We start from the raw sequence: 19,495 nt of genomic DNA on the forward strand, positions 1-19,495 counted from the left end.
ATTTGATGCTTGTGCATTTGAAAATATGACTCTGAACTGTTCTTGAATACTGCAGGAAAAGACTAATCAGGTCCATTTCACTGGAAACTACTACTTATTGGGTTTGCCCCACTGGCAAAAGCAGATCCAGTAACAATTATCAGTTCTTAAAACAGATTTTTTTCTGCTGTGGTTAAATATTTTAAGTAGCATAGCTATCTAAACTTCCTTACAGAAAAATAACAATTACTGTTTAAACTATTAGATCTATGCAAAGTTTCTATTTTTTTTTCATAACAGGGTTTCTCTGTGTAGCCCTAGCTGTCCTGGACTCACTTTGTAGACCCTGCTGGCTTCAAACTCAGAGATCCACCTACCTCTGCCTTCTGAGTTCTGGGATTAAAAATGTCCTCCACCATACCTGGCAAGTTTTCTAATCTTAACAACAGTCAAAAATAATGTAAAAGAGTTAAAAAAAAATAGATAAGAGCAATAAATTTTTATTGAGGTTTTTTTTTAAAGACAAAATAATCTTAAAACTCAAACTTCCCACATGTAAACACGAAGTAAATTAGGTTAGACAGCATCACTATATACATCCAAAACATGTTTGGGTGAATACCCCACGATACAGTACAATGCTTGGACTCATCCCCGTCCAGGGATGATATGAACTGCGCACTTAGAATGCGGTATGGAAGTCTACTCTCTGAATGCAAAACGGTCATGGATTCGAAAGCAGATGGTGCAGCTTCTGCTCGCTGCACCTACCTGATCCACTCAGGAAGTCGGGAGTATGTGTCCGTCTCTGCTAACCGCAGTCCAAAGGTCTATCCCTCGGGATTAGCCAGGTTACACTCATCGTAATTTCTACACTTTCGTGTTGGGATGTGTTACAATCCATATTTTACAACGCCATTCTTCAAAATTAACCTAACTCTAAAGTCTACTTCTAACTCTGTGGCATCTGTTCCTTTCTCTTGCTCTATGACATAGCTATCTTACATTTAAAAGTACTGCTAAAACAATGGTGCACTTTTGGCAGTAATTTCTGATAAAGTTGCAGTTTATTTACCAAAAACATAACAACAACAACAACAAATGCTTTCACTTTAGAAATCTAGGTCAGGTATTGTCATAGTAGTGGTACTTCACTTAGAAGAATGGCTTTAATTTAGAGGGCCTAACTTGTCTATTAATACAATTCAAAACTCAACACAGACGTAGTTATAATTCATATGGAGAAAATCTCAGTTCTTGGAAGAAAGACCAAAGTGTAGCTTCATTACTATAAAATGTTATTAATTCAGTGTCTTCTTTCTTCATTTCGCTAATTATATCCAATTTGCTTTTTACAAGCTTTACAAGACAGCTTGGGTAACTGTTCTAAGTCTCTATTTTATTTTAAAATGTAATTCTTTTTTGCCAGCTAAAATAATTTAAAGATGTGCACAATATGCTTGTGCTATTTAAGGCAGGTGCCAAGCACATTTTGAAAGGTAATAAACTTACCAACTAGAATGTTCTCCCAAAGGGGGAAAAATGGAAGAAAAGTAAAAGCTCATGACAGTTTTTAAGACAGATGTTTAAATAGCACTCTTCCTCTAGATGGTTTAAAAACAATTTGGCAGCTGCACTGCCTGTGGTCCTAACATAACTGTCTACAAAGGACAAGCGACAGATAGAGAATTAACGATATACCTTTAATATTTTTACAAGTCTCTTTAAGTTGGTGCCTAATAGCATTTAGCAAGAATTTTGATTTCTGTGTAAAAAAGATTCAGAACACAACCCGATACTAAATAATGACACCATTTCTCTATGCCATGCAGAAAAGAACTCAGCTTGCACACATCATCAGACCTTGGTGGTTCTTGTTAAAACCCAAACTGTTCCCATTTTTGCATCACTGGCATTCTTTGGCAAAAGATACAAAATAGCCATGGGTCAGGAAGCAACTGTTCACTCATGGTCTTCATTTTTGCAAAATGAATGTGTTTTGTAAAAGGAATCTACACTGGGCCCACTTTAGAACAAAGTGAGAATAATATGGCTTTTTGATCTAATCCACCCCTAAAGCTTTGAGTTGCCGTTCAATCTCTTCATCGGAGATTGTAGCCTTTGAAGTGGAGGCAGACGGTAAGCTTCGGGCAGCTGATGGAGCTTTGGCCATCTATATTACAGACAAAGATGGGAGGAAAGAGTTAGTCAGCATTTGGATGAGGACAGAGGATGCACATTCTTCTGACACACACAGAAAACCGTGCAGGTAGCATAACGAGCCGAGCAGTGGCTGGGGCCATTTTCATTATGAAGAGCAGCTGTTCTCACCTTTCCAGAGATTTCAATTCCAATTTCGTCAAGAACTTGATTCACAATGTCCTGGCTTTCTTCTTCATCATCAGAGCCATCAAAGATGTCATCAAGGGTGTCATTGACTTTCAGGAAAAAGAAAGTGAACAAAGTGATTACTTTCAAATATGTTACAAGTTAGATTTATATTTTCAGAATATAATCAAACTATACAGACATATTTTTAATGTTTAAGGAACAAGTTTAGGGGAACTACCAAATACAAAACTTAAGTTTCAACCATCAACGATTTATATTGATGAACACACTTCTGAGATAATACCATTTTAAACACATAATCCTGTAATAAAACAAATCTCAGTAACACTGTGATTACGATGCAAAGGGCCCTGAGTTTAAGTTCCAGCACCAGAATAAAAAATTATTTATAAAAGTAGGATCTTGAACAAATCTATGTGACAGTTACAGATATAGGCTTATAGTTTTTAAATATGATTCCACAAATGCTATCCACTAAGCTATTAATCCTATTCATGAACAAGTTTGTAACAATTGAAGTGTCTGTTACCTTCGAGGAGATAACTACCCTTCAGTTTATTTATCATATTTCCAAGATACAGGTAAAATGCATGACTATTTTACTAATTTTGACCAAGCTGCACAAGTTTATTAATGCTATCACCCTCCTTCTTTCTTTCCAACCCCAAATACATATCGAAAGAGTTCTGACTAGAGAACATAAGTTATAGAGGGCAGGTATTCTTGGTTTTGGGAAAAGCTAGGATTACATATTTACATTTGAATCTGTACACACACATGCCTGTGTTTGCCATGGAAGAACAGATGATGAATGACGACTTCTGGTTTATTCCCAAATAGAAAACAAAACAACATATTGTTGTATATGGAATGAACATTCAATGACTTTGAGCAGAAAGAGAGCACATCCCACTGGAAATGAGTAAGACCTGGAGGAAAGAACTAAGACTTGACCTGACAGAGATACACACAGAAGCAACAGGGACAAATTCAAGGTGAAGAACTTATTCTGATTGGTTGTTAACTAAAGGGGTAATGATGGAAAAAGCCAGAAAGGGGTGGTGGGGGGAGAGATATTAGCCTATGATAGGAATTACCCAAAATATTCAGAGGAAATGGAAGGGTACACAAATTACTTTGATCTCCTTATAACCAAAATGCCAGGTGGGAGCCTAGTTATAGACTGAGTATCTGACATAGTATCTACAGGGAGTTCTTAGCATGTCCTCATTCACACTGCAACAGCTAACAGCCTACATTTCACGGGCTTATGAGCTATGACATGGAACAGTGGACCATCTGGGGCATGACCATAGCACAAACACTTTAGAACCTTAATGTTCCTTTCATCATAAGATGGTACGCAACATCACAAGACATCTTATCTAATATCCGAAATCACCGATCTTATATCTGACACAGGAAAAAAAGTTAGACTGATCTGTGACACCAGCAGGCCTCCCTGCTTCGCTGTGCACACTAGCTTTTTGTAGCCTGGTCATTTATAATGAAACTGGATATTGGTTATATTTTTAAAATTTTGCTGGTTAAATAGTAAAAAGTAAATCTAAAAAGGGCTAAAAAGCTTATGATACACATGAAATGTCATAGAATATTATTTCTAAGAAATAAAAGCTCAAATTAAGACAAAAATTAGAACCAAATTAGGATCTCAGTTCTTGTATTTAATACTGAGAAGCTTTAAGAGCAAGTCATTTTGACTTTCTGTGGCTCAGAATTCATACTGGCCTATCAAATCTTCCCTTAAAACCAAAACAAAACAAAACCACACACAAAACGAAAAACCCTGCTTTATTTTTTATTTTTTGTATGTGCTTGTGTTGTTGTTGCCGTTGTTATTGTTGTGACTCTGTGATCAGCAAGAACGCACTGCAAGGATCCCACTGGGATGCTCCAGAAGCAAGCTTCTGCAGTACGATGATGTCAGCAGGGTGTAACCTGAATGGCAATGATAGCAAAGCAGGTGAAAGGCCAGGCCAGGTTTGTGACGGTCTCTGTGAAGAAGTGTTGCAGAACAGGTGAGGGAGGGACAGAAGGTGAGCACCGCAGAAGCACAGTCAGGAAACAGAGGATATGTGACAATGACATAAACATATCCACAGGCCTTGTTCCAAAGCCTGAATGTGGGTATGTTTGGGGAGTGGAGCACAAAAACCTTGTAGAGGTAACCGACCCATATGGGATTTGACTTAAGGCTATTCCACAAGATGGAACCCATACTAGATGTTGCTTGGGTGACCAAGAAAAGACTGCACAGGGACCTAGAATAAAACCAAAGACTAGTGTTCTACTAAGAGAACTTAGCAATCCCATGACTCCTAGTGATATTCTGCTACACTCATAAGAGCTTTGCTCAGCCAACGTCAGAGAAGCTTCCTCCTGCAGCAGGTGGGAATAAATAGAGACCCACAGGGAGAGTGAGAGGATTTGTAGCACTAAGGCTGAAATGATGTCTCCATCAAATCCTTCCCTTTGGAGCTCAGGGAACCCTGTTTAGAATACATGGTGGAAAGAGTGTAAGAGCCAGAGGACACTAAGGAAACAAGCCACTCTAAACAAGATCAACACACAAGTGAGGTCATAGAGACTGAGGCAGCATGCAAAGGTGGGCTCCCAGAGCTCAGAGGAGAAGTGGACATTTACCCCATCACTAACCCAGAAATAGTCTCCAATTGATAACCACTTGCAAATGAAAACTTAATTTCATCCATGGTAGTCTCAATGGGGAAACAAAGTGCATGCCCAGCAGTAGATGCCAACAGAAAACAAATTCAAAGGCATCTTTGGAAGTTCCTTATCTCCTAATGTCATGTCAGGGCTTTTGTCATTTTTTTCAAATTATCTTGTTTAACACACACACACACACACACACACACACACACACACACACACACACACACACAAACACACACACACATAAAAAAAAAACCCTACAGGTCCTTTGTATATATATTATGGCTTCCAGTTTTGTGTTTTTATGGGATTCCTAAATGTGCAAACAAGTGGGTCTTTTTTTTTCCTCCTCTAGGGCTTTTTTCCTTTCCTATTATGATGTGTTAGCTTTGCTTCATGGTATTTTATATTTATTATGTACTCTATTATATTAATTATTATCCATTGGAAGCCCTTTGGTTTTCTAATGAGAGACAAAAAAGGGATGGATCCCGATAGGAAAGGAGGTGGGGAGGGTCTGGGAGGAGTAGAAGAGGAGGAAACTATAATCAGGATATAATATAGGATACAAAAAAGTGCTTTCAATGAAAGAAAAAAAGGATGCTTATTTACACTTTGACTTTATCTGCAATGACAATTTTGTTAATGTACACATTATAAGAGTTTTTTTTAACTAGTGTTATTTTAGATTTAAAAAGTACAGAAAATATAAGTGGCAACAGCTATGACAGACATAATGGCTTCCTGAATAAATGACATCTTACTGAAGTCCTAGCCAGGACAATCTTTCTTTAAAACTGAGTATTTTACTTTGTTGGTTCTTATATCCCCTGACAGTATAAACTACGATTTATTTATGATACCTCAAATTTCTTCCCAACAAACTGATCCCAATATGTATTTTACCAATAATGGCATAGTGACCTGTCAGCACTCTCTGGTCAGGACTGAAACATTTATATGTCAATATTTTGCATCATAGTATCATTTTCTGGCTGTCTGGAGACAAGGCTCTGCCAGCTTAGCTCAGCTCACCGGCCAGCATTTCAGTTTATCATCTAGTACAGCAAACTGGATCACCATAGTGGCTTACAGCCTCCTGTTCCCCATGAGACTGTGGCCTTCCCTTCATGATGATAACATTATGAGTGCCATCAGTGATAATTCAAACCATTGTTTGTTTTCTATTTCATGCCTTACAAAAACAGAGAAAGGCTCTTTCAAACATTATCAGGAAATTTTTCTAACGACAAGAGAATTATCATCTATATAATGATCATTATCTAATATGCTTTGATGGTTTCCAGCTATACAACAGTTGAGATCCACTTTGAAGAATTCAAGTTAAATCTATAAGTTAATCTATAATCAATAAGATGTCATTTATTCAGGAAGCCATTGTGTCTATCATAACTGTTGCCATTTATACTCTTTATATTGTTCTCTTTGTTTCTAATTTATTTATTTCTGCCATGAGTTTGATTATTTCCTGCTTTCCACTCCTCTTGGGTTTGTTTGCTTCCTTTTTTTCTAGAGCTTTCAGGTGAGCTGTTAAGTTACTAGTATGAGTTCTCCCCAATTTCTTTAGAAGGCTATGAACTTTCCTCTTAGCACTGCTTTCACCGGTGTCCCTGAGTTTGGGTATGTTATGCATTCATTTCCATTGGATTTTAGGAAGTCTTTAATTTCCTTATTACATCCTTGACCCAGTAGGCAGTTGTTCACATTCCATGAGTATGCAGGGTTTTTGTTATTTTTATTGTTGTTAAAGACAGATTGTCAAATACACTGGAAATCTGAAGCTAAACCTACTAATGAAAATAAAGAGTTTAATAATGCTCTGTTGATAATCAGTGCTATACTAAAACTAAAACTATGTTTTTCTTTTGGTGTTGGGAAGCAAATAGGGCCTAAGGCACGCTAGGCAAACACAAACTCAGCCCGATAAGAGAGTGCATGCCTATGTTATCCTAGCATGGTAAAGAATGCATTCACAGCTGCATGTGCTCTCAGTTTTATAAATACAGGAATGCACAGAGCAGAAATGTGCAGCAGCATTAGTATCAATAGCTGGGTGGAGGCCACTTTCTTTTTTTTTAAATATATTTTATTAATTTATTCATATTACATCTCAAGTGTTAACCCATCCCTTGTATCCTCCCATTCTTCCCTCCCTCCCATTTTTCCTTTACTCCCTCTCCTATGACTGTGACTAAAGGGGACCTCCTCCTCCTGTATATGCTCATAGGGTATAAAGTCTCTTCTTGGTAGCCTGCTATCTTTCCTCTGAGTGCCACCAGGCCTCCCCATTCAGGGGACTTGGTCAAATATGGAGCACCAGAGTTTGTGTGCAAGTCACTCCCCACTCTCCACTCAACTGTGGAGAATGTCCTGTCCATTGGCTAGATCTGGGTAGGGGTTGGAAGTTTACTGCACATATTGCCTTGGCTGGTGCCATAGTTTGAGCAGGACCCCTGGGTCCTGATCTGCCCATCATAATCTTCTTGTAGGTTTCTAGGACCCTCTGGATCCTTCTATTTCCCCATTCTCCCTTGCTTCTCTCAACTAGAGTCCCAATAGGAAGTCTTTCCCTCTGTCCCACTTTGCTGGTAAGGGAAGACTTTCATGGGACATGCCCCTTGGGCTAGTGTCCAGATATAAGTGAGTATATACCATTTGCCTCTTTCTGCTTCTGGCTGAACTCACTCATTATGATCATTTCTAGTTCAATCCATTTGTCCACAAATTTTGGAAATTCCTTGTTTTTAATAGCTGAGTAGTATTCCATAGTGTAAATGTACCACAGTTTCTTTATCTATTCTTCTACTGAAGGACACTTAGGCTATTTCCAGGTTCTGGCTATTATGAATAAGGCCGCTATGAACATGGTTGAGCACATGTTCTTGTGTGCTGGTGCATCTTCTGGGTATATTCCAAGGAGTGGAATAGCTGAGTCTTGAGGAAGCCTTATTCCCAGTTGTGTGAGATAGAACCAGATATATTTCCAAAGTGGCTGTACTAGTTTGCATTCCCACCAGCAATGAAGGAGTGTTCCTTTCTCTCCACATCCTCACCAGCATGTGGTGTCACTTGAGTTTTTGATCTTAGCCATTCTGATGGCTATAAGATGGAATCTCAGAGTTGTTTTGATTTGCATTTCCCTGATGATTAAGGAAGTTGAGCATTTCTTTAAGTGTTTCTCAGCCATTTGATATTCCTCTGTTGAGAATTCTCATTTTAGTTCTAGCCCCATTTCTCAATTGGGTTATTTGATTTGGTGGTATTTAATTTCTTGAGTTCTTTATATATTTTGGATATTAGACCTTTGTCAGATGTGGGTTTGGTGAAGATCTTTTCCCAGTCTGTAGGCTGTTGCTTTGTTCTGTTGACAGTGTCTCCTGCCTTACAGAAGCTTCTCAGCCTCATGAGGTCCCCTTTGTTAATTGTTGACCCTACAGCCTAGGCTGTTGGTGTTCTGTTCAGGAAGTTGTCTCGTGTGCCAATGTGTTCCAGGCTCTTCCCCACTTTTTCTTCTAACCAGTTTAGTGTCTCTGGTTTTATGTCTTTGATCCACTTGGACTTGAGCTTTGTACATGGTGACGAATATGGGTCTAATTGCATTTTTTTACACGTAGACATCCAGTTAGACCAGCACCATTTGTTGAAGATGCTATCCTTTTTCCACTGAAAAGATTTGAGGCCACTTTCTTTTATTCACTATTTTCTACCATGATTTGCTTAGAAACTAAAACCTATGGTATTTTCTGACATAAAAGCATAAGCAAGAGCTCACTGCCTCTCCTCTAACAGGAATCGGGCTCCACTGTGATACCACATTGAGACTTTAGAAACCACTGCTCTATACTATTCTGGAAAATTAAAAACTGCTAAGTAATGACTATGGTACAACCTTTTTCTTAACTGTTCGGAGTTTCCCCTCCCTCATCCGTCCCAAATCCACCACACATCCCCAGTTTCGTCCAACTCTACTCCATTTTTCTCTCTTTTTAGAAAACAAACAGGCCAGTAAAAAAAGAAAATAGAACACAACAAACTAATAAACAAAGGTGAGAAATAGCTTAAGAATCATACAAACACATACACATATATACATACACATACAAACAAAAAACAAATAAAAACACCAATTGGAATCTATTATATATAAGCAAAAGATTGATTAGTAAGGTGAAAATAATAATAACAAATGCCTAGACAAAGCATTATGACACAAAACCCCTCCAATATTAGCTTTGAATTGGCCCTGTGCACGTTGTCATCGTCTCTGTGTGCTACTGGCAGAGCATATTTTACACGTCCCCTTCAGTTAAAATACTGAAAGAATGTTTAGTCATGGCATGAATGTCTCTCACACTGGTGTAACTTCTGTCTTAATCATCTATGCACTTGACCAGAACATGGGACTGCTATGACATAAACTTGGGTAATTCAAAGAAGAGAACATCACATGTTTCTTAAACTTACTCATTTCTTCAGTCATTTCCATTTTCATGTTTTCCTTCTGGAAATTCTGCATTGTTTGTAGTGTTTTCTGTGGATCCATTTTTTTGTTGACTGCTTGCATTGTCTTTAAGAAATAAAAAGAGCAATTTTAGCTACCTAATTATGAAAGCCGTACTATGGAGTAGGTCTAAAGGCAGCACATCAAACACAGTCTTTCCACTGACCTAGTATTATGTCTAATTAAAGAACTTGTCAATGGGACCAAACAATTAAAATATGCTTTAATAAGACAAACTCATTCTCCACTATAGCTCTGTCCTCATAGTGAACTTATCTTCTTAAATGTCTGCACTGTCCCTGGCACACGACTGTTACATACACTAGTCCCTTGACTGCTCCTTTCTGTTCTAAGCAATTTACATATAGTAAAATTAAAGTTAAATGACAATTAAAACATAAGAACTTCCTGTGCCGATTCCTTCCTTTTCATCCTATACAAATAAAGAGCAAAGTCACAGATGGATCAAAAACTTGCACAAGGTCAGACTATTCTGAGTGTGAGTAAAATTTTAGAGTCCTGTACACACTCCATTGCCTGTGAGCTGCCTCTTAAGGAGACTCTTAAAGCTCCATGCAGGCTACGTCCTAGATTAGCCATTTCATCTGAGCTACTTAAGTACCTGACAAATATTTGCTGACCAAATAATACGTTCTTAAGACACTTAATTAAGAATTCCAATTCAGATACTTATACACAAAACTCATACCCCAAAACACATTAGATATCAGTTCTGAGCTTATCATTTACAGAAAACTATAAGCTCAACACTGATGCAAAGTTACCAGTCTAGCTATATGATTGTCATATGAGCTTGTCCTTAAATTAGTAACTCTTTTAATTCTGTCCACCCATAAGACTATCAGTGTCCTTGAAACTGACAATCAAAGCATTGGTTACACACACACACACACACACACACACATATACACATACATATAATTATATATAAATGTAAGTTTCTAAGCTCCTGAAATGCAAGTTTCCATTTATAATATTCATATTATTTATAGGTGAATCAAGAGGAAATTATTACTCAAAAGTAATCAGAATAATAATAAAGAAACCCCCAAATTTTCTGACAATTTACTGAAAAAAAATAACAAAAGCAAAAACAAAACACTATTCTAAGTCAATTCCATATAAACTTTGAAGCAACATGTGATGTGTGGGAAATAAGAATATCCATCCTTTTTGACACACCTGTAACTAAGCTAGAAGCAATTACTCGGATTTAGTATTATAACTGCTTTTATTAATAACTAAAATCTTCATACCACAAATGTACCAGCAAGTGTTTTACAATCTGACTGGAATATCAGTATTACATGTCCTTGATAAAAAGCTGCAGAAGCTCCCAGATACCTTTGCAGTGGTAGACATGGCACCAGCCATCTTCATCTGGGAGTTCATCACTTTTGTTTGGGTGGACATAGATGTTACTTTGGAGCTCACAGCAAAAGTTCTTGTCTTCTGTTTCCGTAGATGGACAAGCTGCTTAGCTAACACCCTGCAGGCTTCTTTATTACCAATCTTGGCCATCTTCTTAATTTCTAGTTCCTAAGAAAAGGAGCATAAAGTCAGATTATAAGTGGAGCTTGAGAGTCTCTGCCACATGTTCACATAGTGCTACCCTCATCCTTAATAATAAAGCAAGTCTACAAAACAGTGTGTCCCAAGAGTCCAGGAGAAAATATAAAATGAAAATCCAAAATAGGTAAGAAAAGTTAATAATACAGATAGCTGCGTTGAAATAAATAGTTCACCTTATTCCTCAATTAAAAGGAAACTGTTGGAATGAATAAAAGCAAATCTAACTATATGCTATTGCAAAACCAAACTTAAACACAAGAGCAAAGGTGTCTTTAAAAGATGGAAAGCCATTATAAAAATTGCCAAAGTCTGAAAGTGTAGAGTGGTTATATTAATTTCAGAGCAAGTAACCTTAAGAATAAGCAAAAGTGCTGGAAGTCAAAAGGAGCATCTCATAATAACAGAAGTTACAACATAAAACCACCAGCACCTTCCTGAGTGTGTTCATATATGGTTAACCGTGTTTCACAGTATGTTAATCACCACTCCCAAGACGAAAAGGAGAAACAGTCAAATATATAATGCGTCCAAGAGAAACACATCAGCCCCTCTCTTAAACATACTGCTAGGATTGTTTCAAGCATAGTTGTTTTCTCTTATCCATTGTGGTGTGTCAAGATCCCAATGATGCCTGAAACTGCAAAGTCAAACCATCCCTGTACTGTATTTATTTTTTCTATACACATATACCTAAGATAAACTTCTGCCTTCCCTTTAAGGAAAGGAATGCACAGCTTTCCTCTGCAATATCACAGTTCTCAGAGTTCTCTAAGAGTTTGTTGTTAACATATCAAAAGGTTTGCTTGGCCTCAAGCACTGCAGCAACTCATCTGAGAATCAGCGGTCAGTGGGGGGTGGAGCAGTGTCTATAGATTAGAACACTGGAGGAAGAAAGGGAAGATGCACTTCTTGGCTGGGGTGGAGGTGGGTGATAGGACAGTTCAACAGTGTGCAACTTGTAGGTTATTGCGGGGGGGGGGGGGGGGGAAGAGACATGAAGCTGAGACAAAGGCAATCTGAGAGGAGTTAGAGGCATGAGTGTGGCGTGAATACAATCAAACCACATTGTATGAAATTCTCAAACAATTCCTAAAAATATATCATAAAAAGGATCCAAGACAGGAAATGCAGAAATAAAGCCGTCCTTTTTATGAGGATATAATCCATTGATGTAAGATTCTCATGGCTACAGGAATAAATGAGCTGAGGAAGCTGATACGCATAAAAAAATTGGCTCATCTCTATGTATACCAGTCAAGAATAACCAGAAATTCATTTTTTCTTAAAACAATAGCATCCAAAGAAATCCAAGGCCTATATGCTTACAAGTGAGAAAAAATGAAACATTTCAAAGATCTAATAACATCATATATAAAACACTTATGGGCAGTAAGATTTATTGTTAAGATGTTAAGTCTTCCAAATAATTCACAGATTTAGTGTGACTCCAATCAAAATCTAGTCATTTCTGTAGAGGTGACAGGTTTGTTTTAAAGTTACCAGCAGTTATCAATCTGGGAAGTGACTCCTTTGACAATCCTCTATCTCCAAAAATATTTATATTGCAATGCATAACAATAACAAAATTAAGTTATGGAGTAGACCAAGTAGGCTTCATTCCAGGCATGTAGGGATGCTTGAATATATCAATGTAAACCATGATATAAACAAACTGAAAGAAAAAAACCACATGATCATTGCCTTAGATGCTGAAAATTATTTGACAAAATCCAACACTCATTCATGTTATAAGTCTTGTGGAGATCAGGGATACAAGGCACATACCTAAATATAGTAAAGGAAATAATACAGCAAGGCCACCATCAAACTAAATGGAGAGAAACTAAATCAATTCTACTGAAATCAGGAACATGACAAAGTTGTCCACTCTTTTTCTTCAATATAATACTTGAAGTCCTGGTTAGAGCAATAAGACAACTAAAGGAGTTCAAAGGGATACACATTGGAAAAGAAAAAGTTAAATTATCATATTTGCACATGGTTCACACTATTCACACATGAAGTGACCCCATGGAACTCCTACAGTTGATAAGCACCTTCAGTAAGGTGGGTGGACACAAAATCAACTCAAAAAAGATCAGTAGCCCTTTTTTTTATACAAAAGACAAACAGGATGATAAAGAAATTAGGGAAACTACACCCTTCACAGTAGCCACAAAACCCATAAAGTATCTTGGTGTAACTTTAACCAAGCAAGTGAAAGTCTTGTAAGAAAAAAACTTCAAGTCTTTGAAAAAAGAAATGGAAAGATCTCCCAAGCTCATGGATCAGTAGGATTAACTTAGTAAAACTGGCCATCTTAACAAAAGAAATCTACAGATTCAATGCAATTCTGATCAAAATGCCAACACAATTCTTTACACACCTTGAAAGAACAATTCTCAACTTTATATGAAAAAACAAAACAAAACAAAAAAACCAAAAAAACCCTGAATAGACAATCCTATACAATAAAATCTCTTCAGCGGGTGATGGTGGTGCACACCTTTAATCCCAGCACTCGGGAGGGAGAGGCAGGTGGATCTCTATGAGTTTGACACCAGCCTGGTCTACAAAGCGAGTCCAGGATAGCCAAGGCTACACAGAGAAACCCTGTCTTGAAAAACCAAAGAAAAAAAAATCTTCTAGAGGTAGCTCCATCTCTGATGTCAAGCTGTACTATAGAGCAACAGTAAAAAACAAAAACAAAAAACTGCATGATACTGGCATAGACACAAACAGATGGGTCAATGGAATCAAATTGAAGACCCAGAAATAAACCCACACATGTATGGACACTTGACTTTTGACAAAGAAGCCAAAATCATACAATGGAAAATGCAAATAGCCTCTTATCGATTACCCTATACAAAACTAAGTCCAAGTGGATTAAAGACCTCAACATAAAACCAGATACACTAAATCTGTTAGAAGAAAAAATATGAAAGAGCCTTGAGCTCATTGGAACAGGAAAAAACTTCTTGAACAGAATACCAACAACTCATGCTCCAAGGTCAACAATTAATAAATGGGACCTCTTGAAACTGAAAAGCTTCTGTAAGGCAAAGGACACTATCAACAGAACAAAACAACAACCTATAGATTGGGAAAAGATTTCACCAACCTTATATCCAGCAAATAGCTAATATCCAAAATATATAAAGAACTAAAGAAGTTAAACATCATCAAACCAAATAATCCAATTTAAAAGAATGGTGTAAAGAACTAAACAGGGAATTCTCAACCAAGGATTATTGAATGGCCAAGAAATGCTCACATCTGGTCATCAGGGAAATGCAAATCAAAATGACTCTGAGATTCCATCTTCCATCTGTCAGAATGGCTAAGATCAAAAACTCAAGTGACAGCCCATACTGGAATAGATGTGGAGAAAGGGGAATACTTCTCCATTGTTGTTGGGAGTGCAAACTTCTAAAACCACTTTGGAAATCAGTCTTGTGCTTTCTCAGAAAATTGGGAATGGTTCTACCTCAAGATCCAGCCATCCCACTCAAGGGCATATACACAAAAGATGCTCCACCATATAACAAGGGTATTTGCTCAACTATGTTCACAGCAGCTTTATTCATAATAGCCAGAGTTGGGAAACAGCCTATATGCCCCTCAACCAAAGAATGGATAAAGAAACTATGGCACATTTACACAATGGAATACTACTACTCAGGTATTAAAAACAAGGAAATCTTGAAATTTGCAGGCAAATGGGTGGAACTAGAAATGATCTTCCTGAATGAGGTATCCCACACCCAGAAGGACATGCATGGGATATATTCACTTATAAATGGATGTTAGCCAAATAATACATGATAACCACACTACAATACAAAGACCTAATTCTCATTCAGAAGGACAAAGAGAATAGACACTGGAAGCAGCTGAAGTGAAGAAACAGGAAATGAGCCTATCATAGAGGTCCTCTGAAATACTCCATCCAGTGAGGGGCTGGGATTCACAGGCAAATTTTGGGGTAGAGTGCAGGGAATCTTATGGAAGAGTTGGATAGAAGGACCTGGAGGGGACAGGAGCTCCACAAGGAGACCAATGGAGCCAACAAATGTGGACCAGGCTGCAGGGAGGTGGCAGGGGAGAGGCTTTGCTGCAGAGACTGATGCACCAACCAAGGACCATGCATGGTGAGGGCCTGGACCCTCTGCTCAGATGTAGTCGATAGCAGCGCAGTCTCCTTGTGGGTCCCATAATATGGGGAGTAGGGGCTGCCTCTGACATGGACTCTAGTGCACACTTGTTGATCACCTCCCCCCGGCAGGGCGGCCTTGCCAGGCCACAAAGCAAGAAAGAGGATGCAGGCAGTCCAGGAGACAGGATAGGCTGAGGTCAGATGATAGGAGAGGAGGGCCCCCCTTTCTAAGGACTAGAGGAGGGGCGGAGGGGAGATGAGGGAGGGAGAGTGGGACCAGGAAGAGATGAGGGAGGGGGCTAAATCAGGCTGTAAAGTGAACAAATAAAAAAAAACAGTAATTTTATGCTTGGGATCACCACAACATGAGGAACTATATTAAAGGGTCACAGCATTAGGAAGGTTGACAAACACTGCGCTATAAAGGATTCTGAGGGAAAAAAAGCACCAAGGTGAATGATGAAGTTTCTCTAACTTGAAGTCTAACTATAATACAACAGTAATGACAACAGCACTGGCCTGGCTTGAGGACAGTCCTATCAATGCAGCACAGAGTCCAGGGAGAGGCCCATGATTGAGGTCTGACTTGCTACAGATAAGGTAAGGAAAAATGCTATACAGGTTACAGATCTCTCTATCTAGCACCACAGAAAACCCAGGCTCTCACAGCACCAAAAGGCAAAAACCACTCAGCTCTTATTTTTTAAATGTTCTAGCAGAAAACAGAAGAAAAGCTACTATTGAATTTTGTGAGACTAAGATTTCTTAATATGTTAGAAGCATTAGCCACAGAAGAAAACTAATTGTTTCCATCATAATAAATCACTTTTCTTTATCAAAAGACATCCAGGAAAATGAAAGACAGGTAAAATCCTGCAGAGCACACCTGCAAAGCATGTTCTTCATGAGGCTTGTAGCCAAGCACAAACAATTGTGGTGATCAAAAATAAGGGACTAGAGACGGCTCAGAGGCGATAAGCACTGCTGGAGCTTGGTTCCCAGCACCCTCTTGGATCCCAGAACCCATGTATAACTCTCCCTACAAAGTAATCCCCACCCTTTTCCGGTCTTGCAGGTGGTGGGCTGTACCTGTAGGCACACATGCAAATAAAAATAAAAAATCGGTCATTAAAAACGAATTTCATTACACGTAGCTGTCCAGAGGTCCTGCTCAAATTATGGCACCAGCCAAGGACAATACGTGCAGTAAATTTTGAACCCCTACCCAGATCTAGCCAATGGACAGGGCATCCTCCACAGTTGAGTGGAGAGTGGGGACTGACTTTCACACGAACTGTGGTGTGCCATATTTGACCATGTGCCCTGGATGGGGAGGCCTGGTGGCACTCAGAGGAAGGATAGCAGGTTACCAAGAAGAGACTTGATACCCTATGAGCATATACAGGGGTAGGAGGTCCCCCTCAGTCACAGACAGAGGGGAGAGGAATAAGGGAAAAATGGGAGGGAAGGAAGAACGGGAGGATACAAAGGATGAGCTAACAATTTAGATGTAATATGAATAAATTAATAAAATATATTAAGAAATGAGTAAAACAAAAACAAACAAACAAAAAACCAACGAATTTAATGAAGGGGTATGAGTAAAGTCAGGCATCTCAGCAAAGAATATCTGTAAATGGAAATGAAGCTCATTCAAACAGAAGCTCAGCCTCACATGATTGGGGACATACAATTCAAGACCACAATCTACTAACCCGCCACAGAATGGTTCAAATTAAGGTCTGCACTCCAGCTATGTGCAACAGCTGCAATTCTCAGCCGTTGCAAAGAGAAATAGCATAGACACTGAAAACTGTTTTGGACTTTCTTATATAAGGCTAAACATGTATCTTGCTTCCAGTAATTAACCAGAAGGAATTAAAATGTACAAAAATGCAGTTGAATATGTATAGTAGCTTCACTTAACAGGAAATCTGGAAACACCCATTAGTCTACTTAGGGAGCAAACAGGTGAATTAGGAAACACACGTACCCATCATATATGCAGCAGAAATGATTACCCTCTAAGTAACTGTGCTGAAATCAACCAGAGAGGAGTCCATTTGTGATTACACCTTTATACAATTTTAGAAACACAGACAAATCTAGGGCACACCAGTATTGTTCTCACTGAGTAAGAGAGACAGTGAGGATGGCTTGGAGGGATTTCATTTGGGAACGATGGCTGTGTTTATTACTTTTTCTAGAGGAACAATTTCAGGAAATACACTTATATCAAAGTATCAATGGTATACTCTAAATATGCATGTCTATTACCACTCAGTAAAACTGCTCTAAGAGCCAGAGTAACATGGGTTTTAAAATACAGGGTAAAGAGAATTCTAAGATGAGCCATATCCATCTAATTAAAAACAAACTGTCATAGGGCAATCATCTTTAAAGAGCATGTAAGACACCTATGAGCTATGATGTTATTTATCACTCTCTTTTGTTTTCAATGACTATTTTTATTTTTACTGTCAATCAAGAAGGTAGATCTGTTTTAATAAATATTTATTCCTAGACTATTCATAATTTTCCCTAAATGGAATAATTTGTTCTGTATGAACAGAAAACTGAATTCTGAGAAAGCCAACAAATGACACAATAAAAAGTAGAAAATTCAGCAAAGGTAAAGTGTTGTGTCTTACTCAAGTAAACCACTTACCTATTGTTAACTGCTTTTCTGAGTTAGGTAATTATTCACATAGAGTTACTGAATTTTTCATTTTATTGAGTTAAGTAATTTCCAGATTTATTCTCAAGTCCTCTTGAAATCCAACATTCTACTCACCAGCTGCTTTTCTTGCTTCTCCAAGGCTGCTCGGTCCCGGATTATAGCCCTCTGTGTGCCCCGCAACTCTCGGTTCTGTTCCTTTATTACGTCTAGGAGAAGCACAAAAGAAACTTGAATTTATGACTACAAAAGTTTCCTCAGTACCACTTAAAATACTGGACTAAGGGAATGTATGATTTACGAATGTATGTCAGGAATGTCTGACTAAGGAAACTATGATTTACTACATGTTAGTTTTTCTTTCAATTTAATATACTATAAACTAATCAAATATTAAAACATCTATTATAACCATAGATTATATAAAGAATAGAAAGCTCTGTACAAATATGTAGTGTTTTTGAAGTTTTACTCACTATAAATTACATATGAATAAAATTTATCTTAGAGAATTATTAAGCAATTGCAAACAGCAAATGTAACAACCTCCTCAAACCCCAAAACACACAGGTACCATTTCACCTCTCTACTCCAGCACTATCTAAATGTCAGAAAGGAATACACATGTGATGTTTTATTGAATCTTTTTTCATAGTTAAATCATCAGATTTTCCAAAGATGCAGATGAATATTTTAACTCCAGCTTACAGAATAGAAAACACATAAAGACTTAAAGAGAGCACTCTTGAGCTATAAATATGGCAGAGGATTGATATCCAGAATACATAAGGAACTCTTAAAACCTCAATAGCAAATAAACAAATAAATAAAAACTGAACAACAGACAGAAGTAGATATTTCTTGAAACAATGTATACAAGTGACCAATAAGTAAATGAAAACAAATCTCAGCACACTAGTTATCAGGAAGACACAAATATAAGACAAAGGTAAACTTTCACTGAGGGGAGCTATTGAGAAAAGGGTTAGGGCCAGTGAGGATGTGGAGATGGGTGTTGACACACTGCTGGAGGAAAGGTACACCAGTACAGACATGGAAAACAGAGCTGAAATTCCAACAAACTTAAAAATTTAGCTACCGAATGACTTAACAATTCATTTCTGGTTATGTATCCAAAGTAAATGACATCAGTATAAGAGACACATCAGCACTCACATTTTTAAATACAATACTATTCACAGTAGTCAGTAGAAGTAACCTAAGTATCCATTACCTGATCATGTAGAAAAAAAATGGGTATGTACTCCTAATGGAATATTATTTACATGAATAAAACTCTGTCATTTGTGAAGACATGGATGGAGCTGGGGTCCTTTGGACCTGAAGATCATGAAGTAAAATAAGATGAGTATAGAAAGAAAGCTTCTGCCTAAGCGCACTGGCCTGTAGAATCTAAGATGTTTCCACAGAGGCTGACTAGATGGTGGTTTCCAAAGGCTGGGGAGTGAGGAAGGCTGCAAGAGGTGGAGAGTATGTTTTATTATTGTTGAGTGGAAAA

The 19,495-nt window shown here is 38.0% G+C and overlaps 1 protein-coding gene across 1 annotated transcript in view; it reads right to left on the reverse strand.

The window, feature by feature from the left end:
- Positions 1 to 678: 678 nt before the first annotated feature.
- Chmp2b (charged multivesicular body protein 2B) overlaps positions 679 to 19,495 on the reverse strand; it is a 31,095-nt gene continuing 12,278 nt past the window's right edge. The window contains exons 2-6 of the mRNA XM_051150124.1: positions 18,094 to 18,185; positions 10,913 to 11,107; positions 9,511 to 9,613; positions 2,311 to 2,417; positions 679 to 2,152 (exon numbers count right to left, since the gene is read on the reverse strand). Of these exons, the coding sequence (XP_051006081.1) occupies positions 2,042 to 2,152; positions 2,311 to 2,417; positions 9,511 to 9,613; positions 10,913 to 11,107; positions 18,094 to 18,185 (608 nt within the window). The 3' untranslated portion in view covers positions 679 to 2,041. The remainder of the gene's footprint in view (positions 2,153 to 2,310; positions 2,418 to 9,510; positions 9,614 to 10,912; positions 11,108 to 18,093; positions 18,186 to 19,495) is intronic.

Source organism: Acomys russatus, chromosome 8 (genome assembly GCF_903995435.1).
Source record: "Acomys russatus chromosome 8, mAcoRus1.1, whole genome shotgun sequence".
Classification (NCBI taxonomy): domain Eukaryota; kingdom Metazoa; phylum Chordata; class Mammalia; order Rodentia; family Muridae; genus Acomys; species Acomys russatus.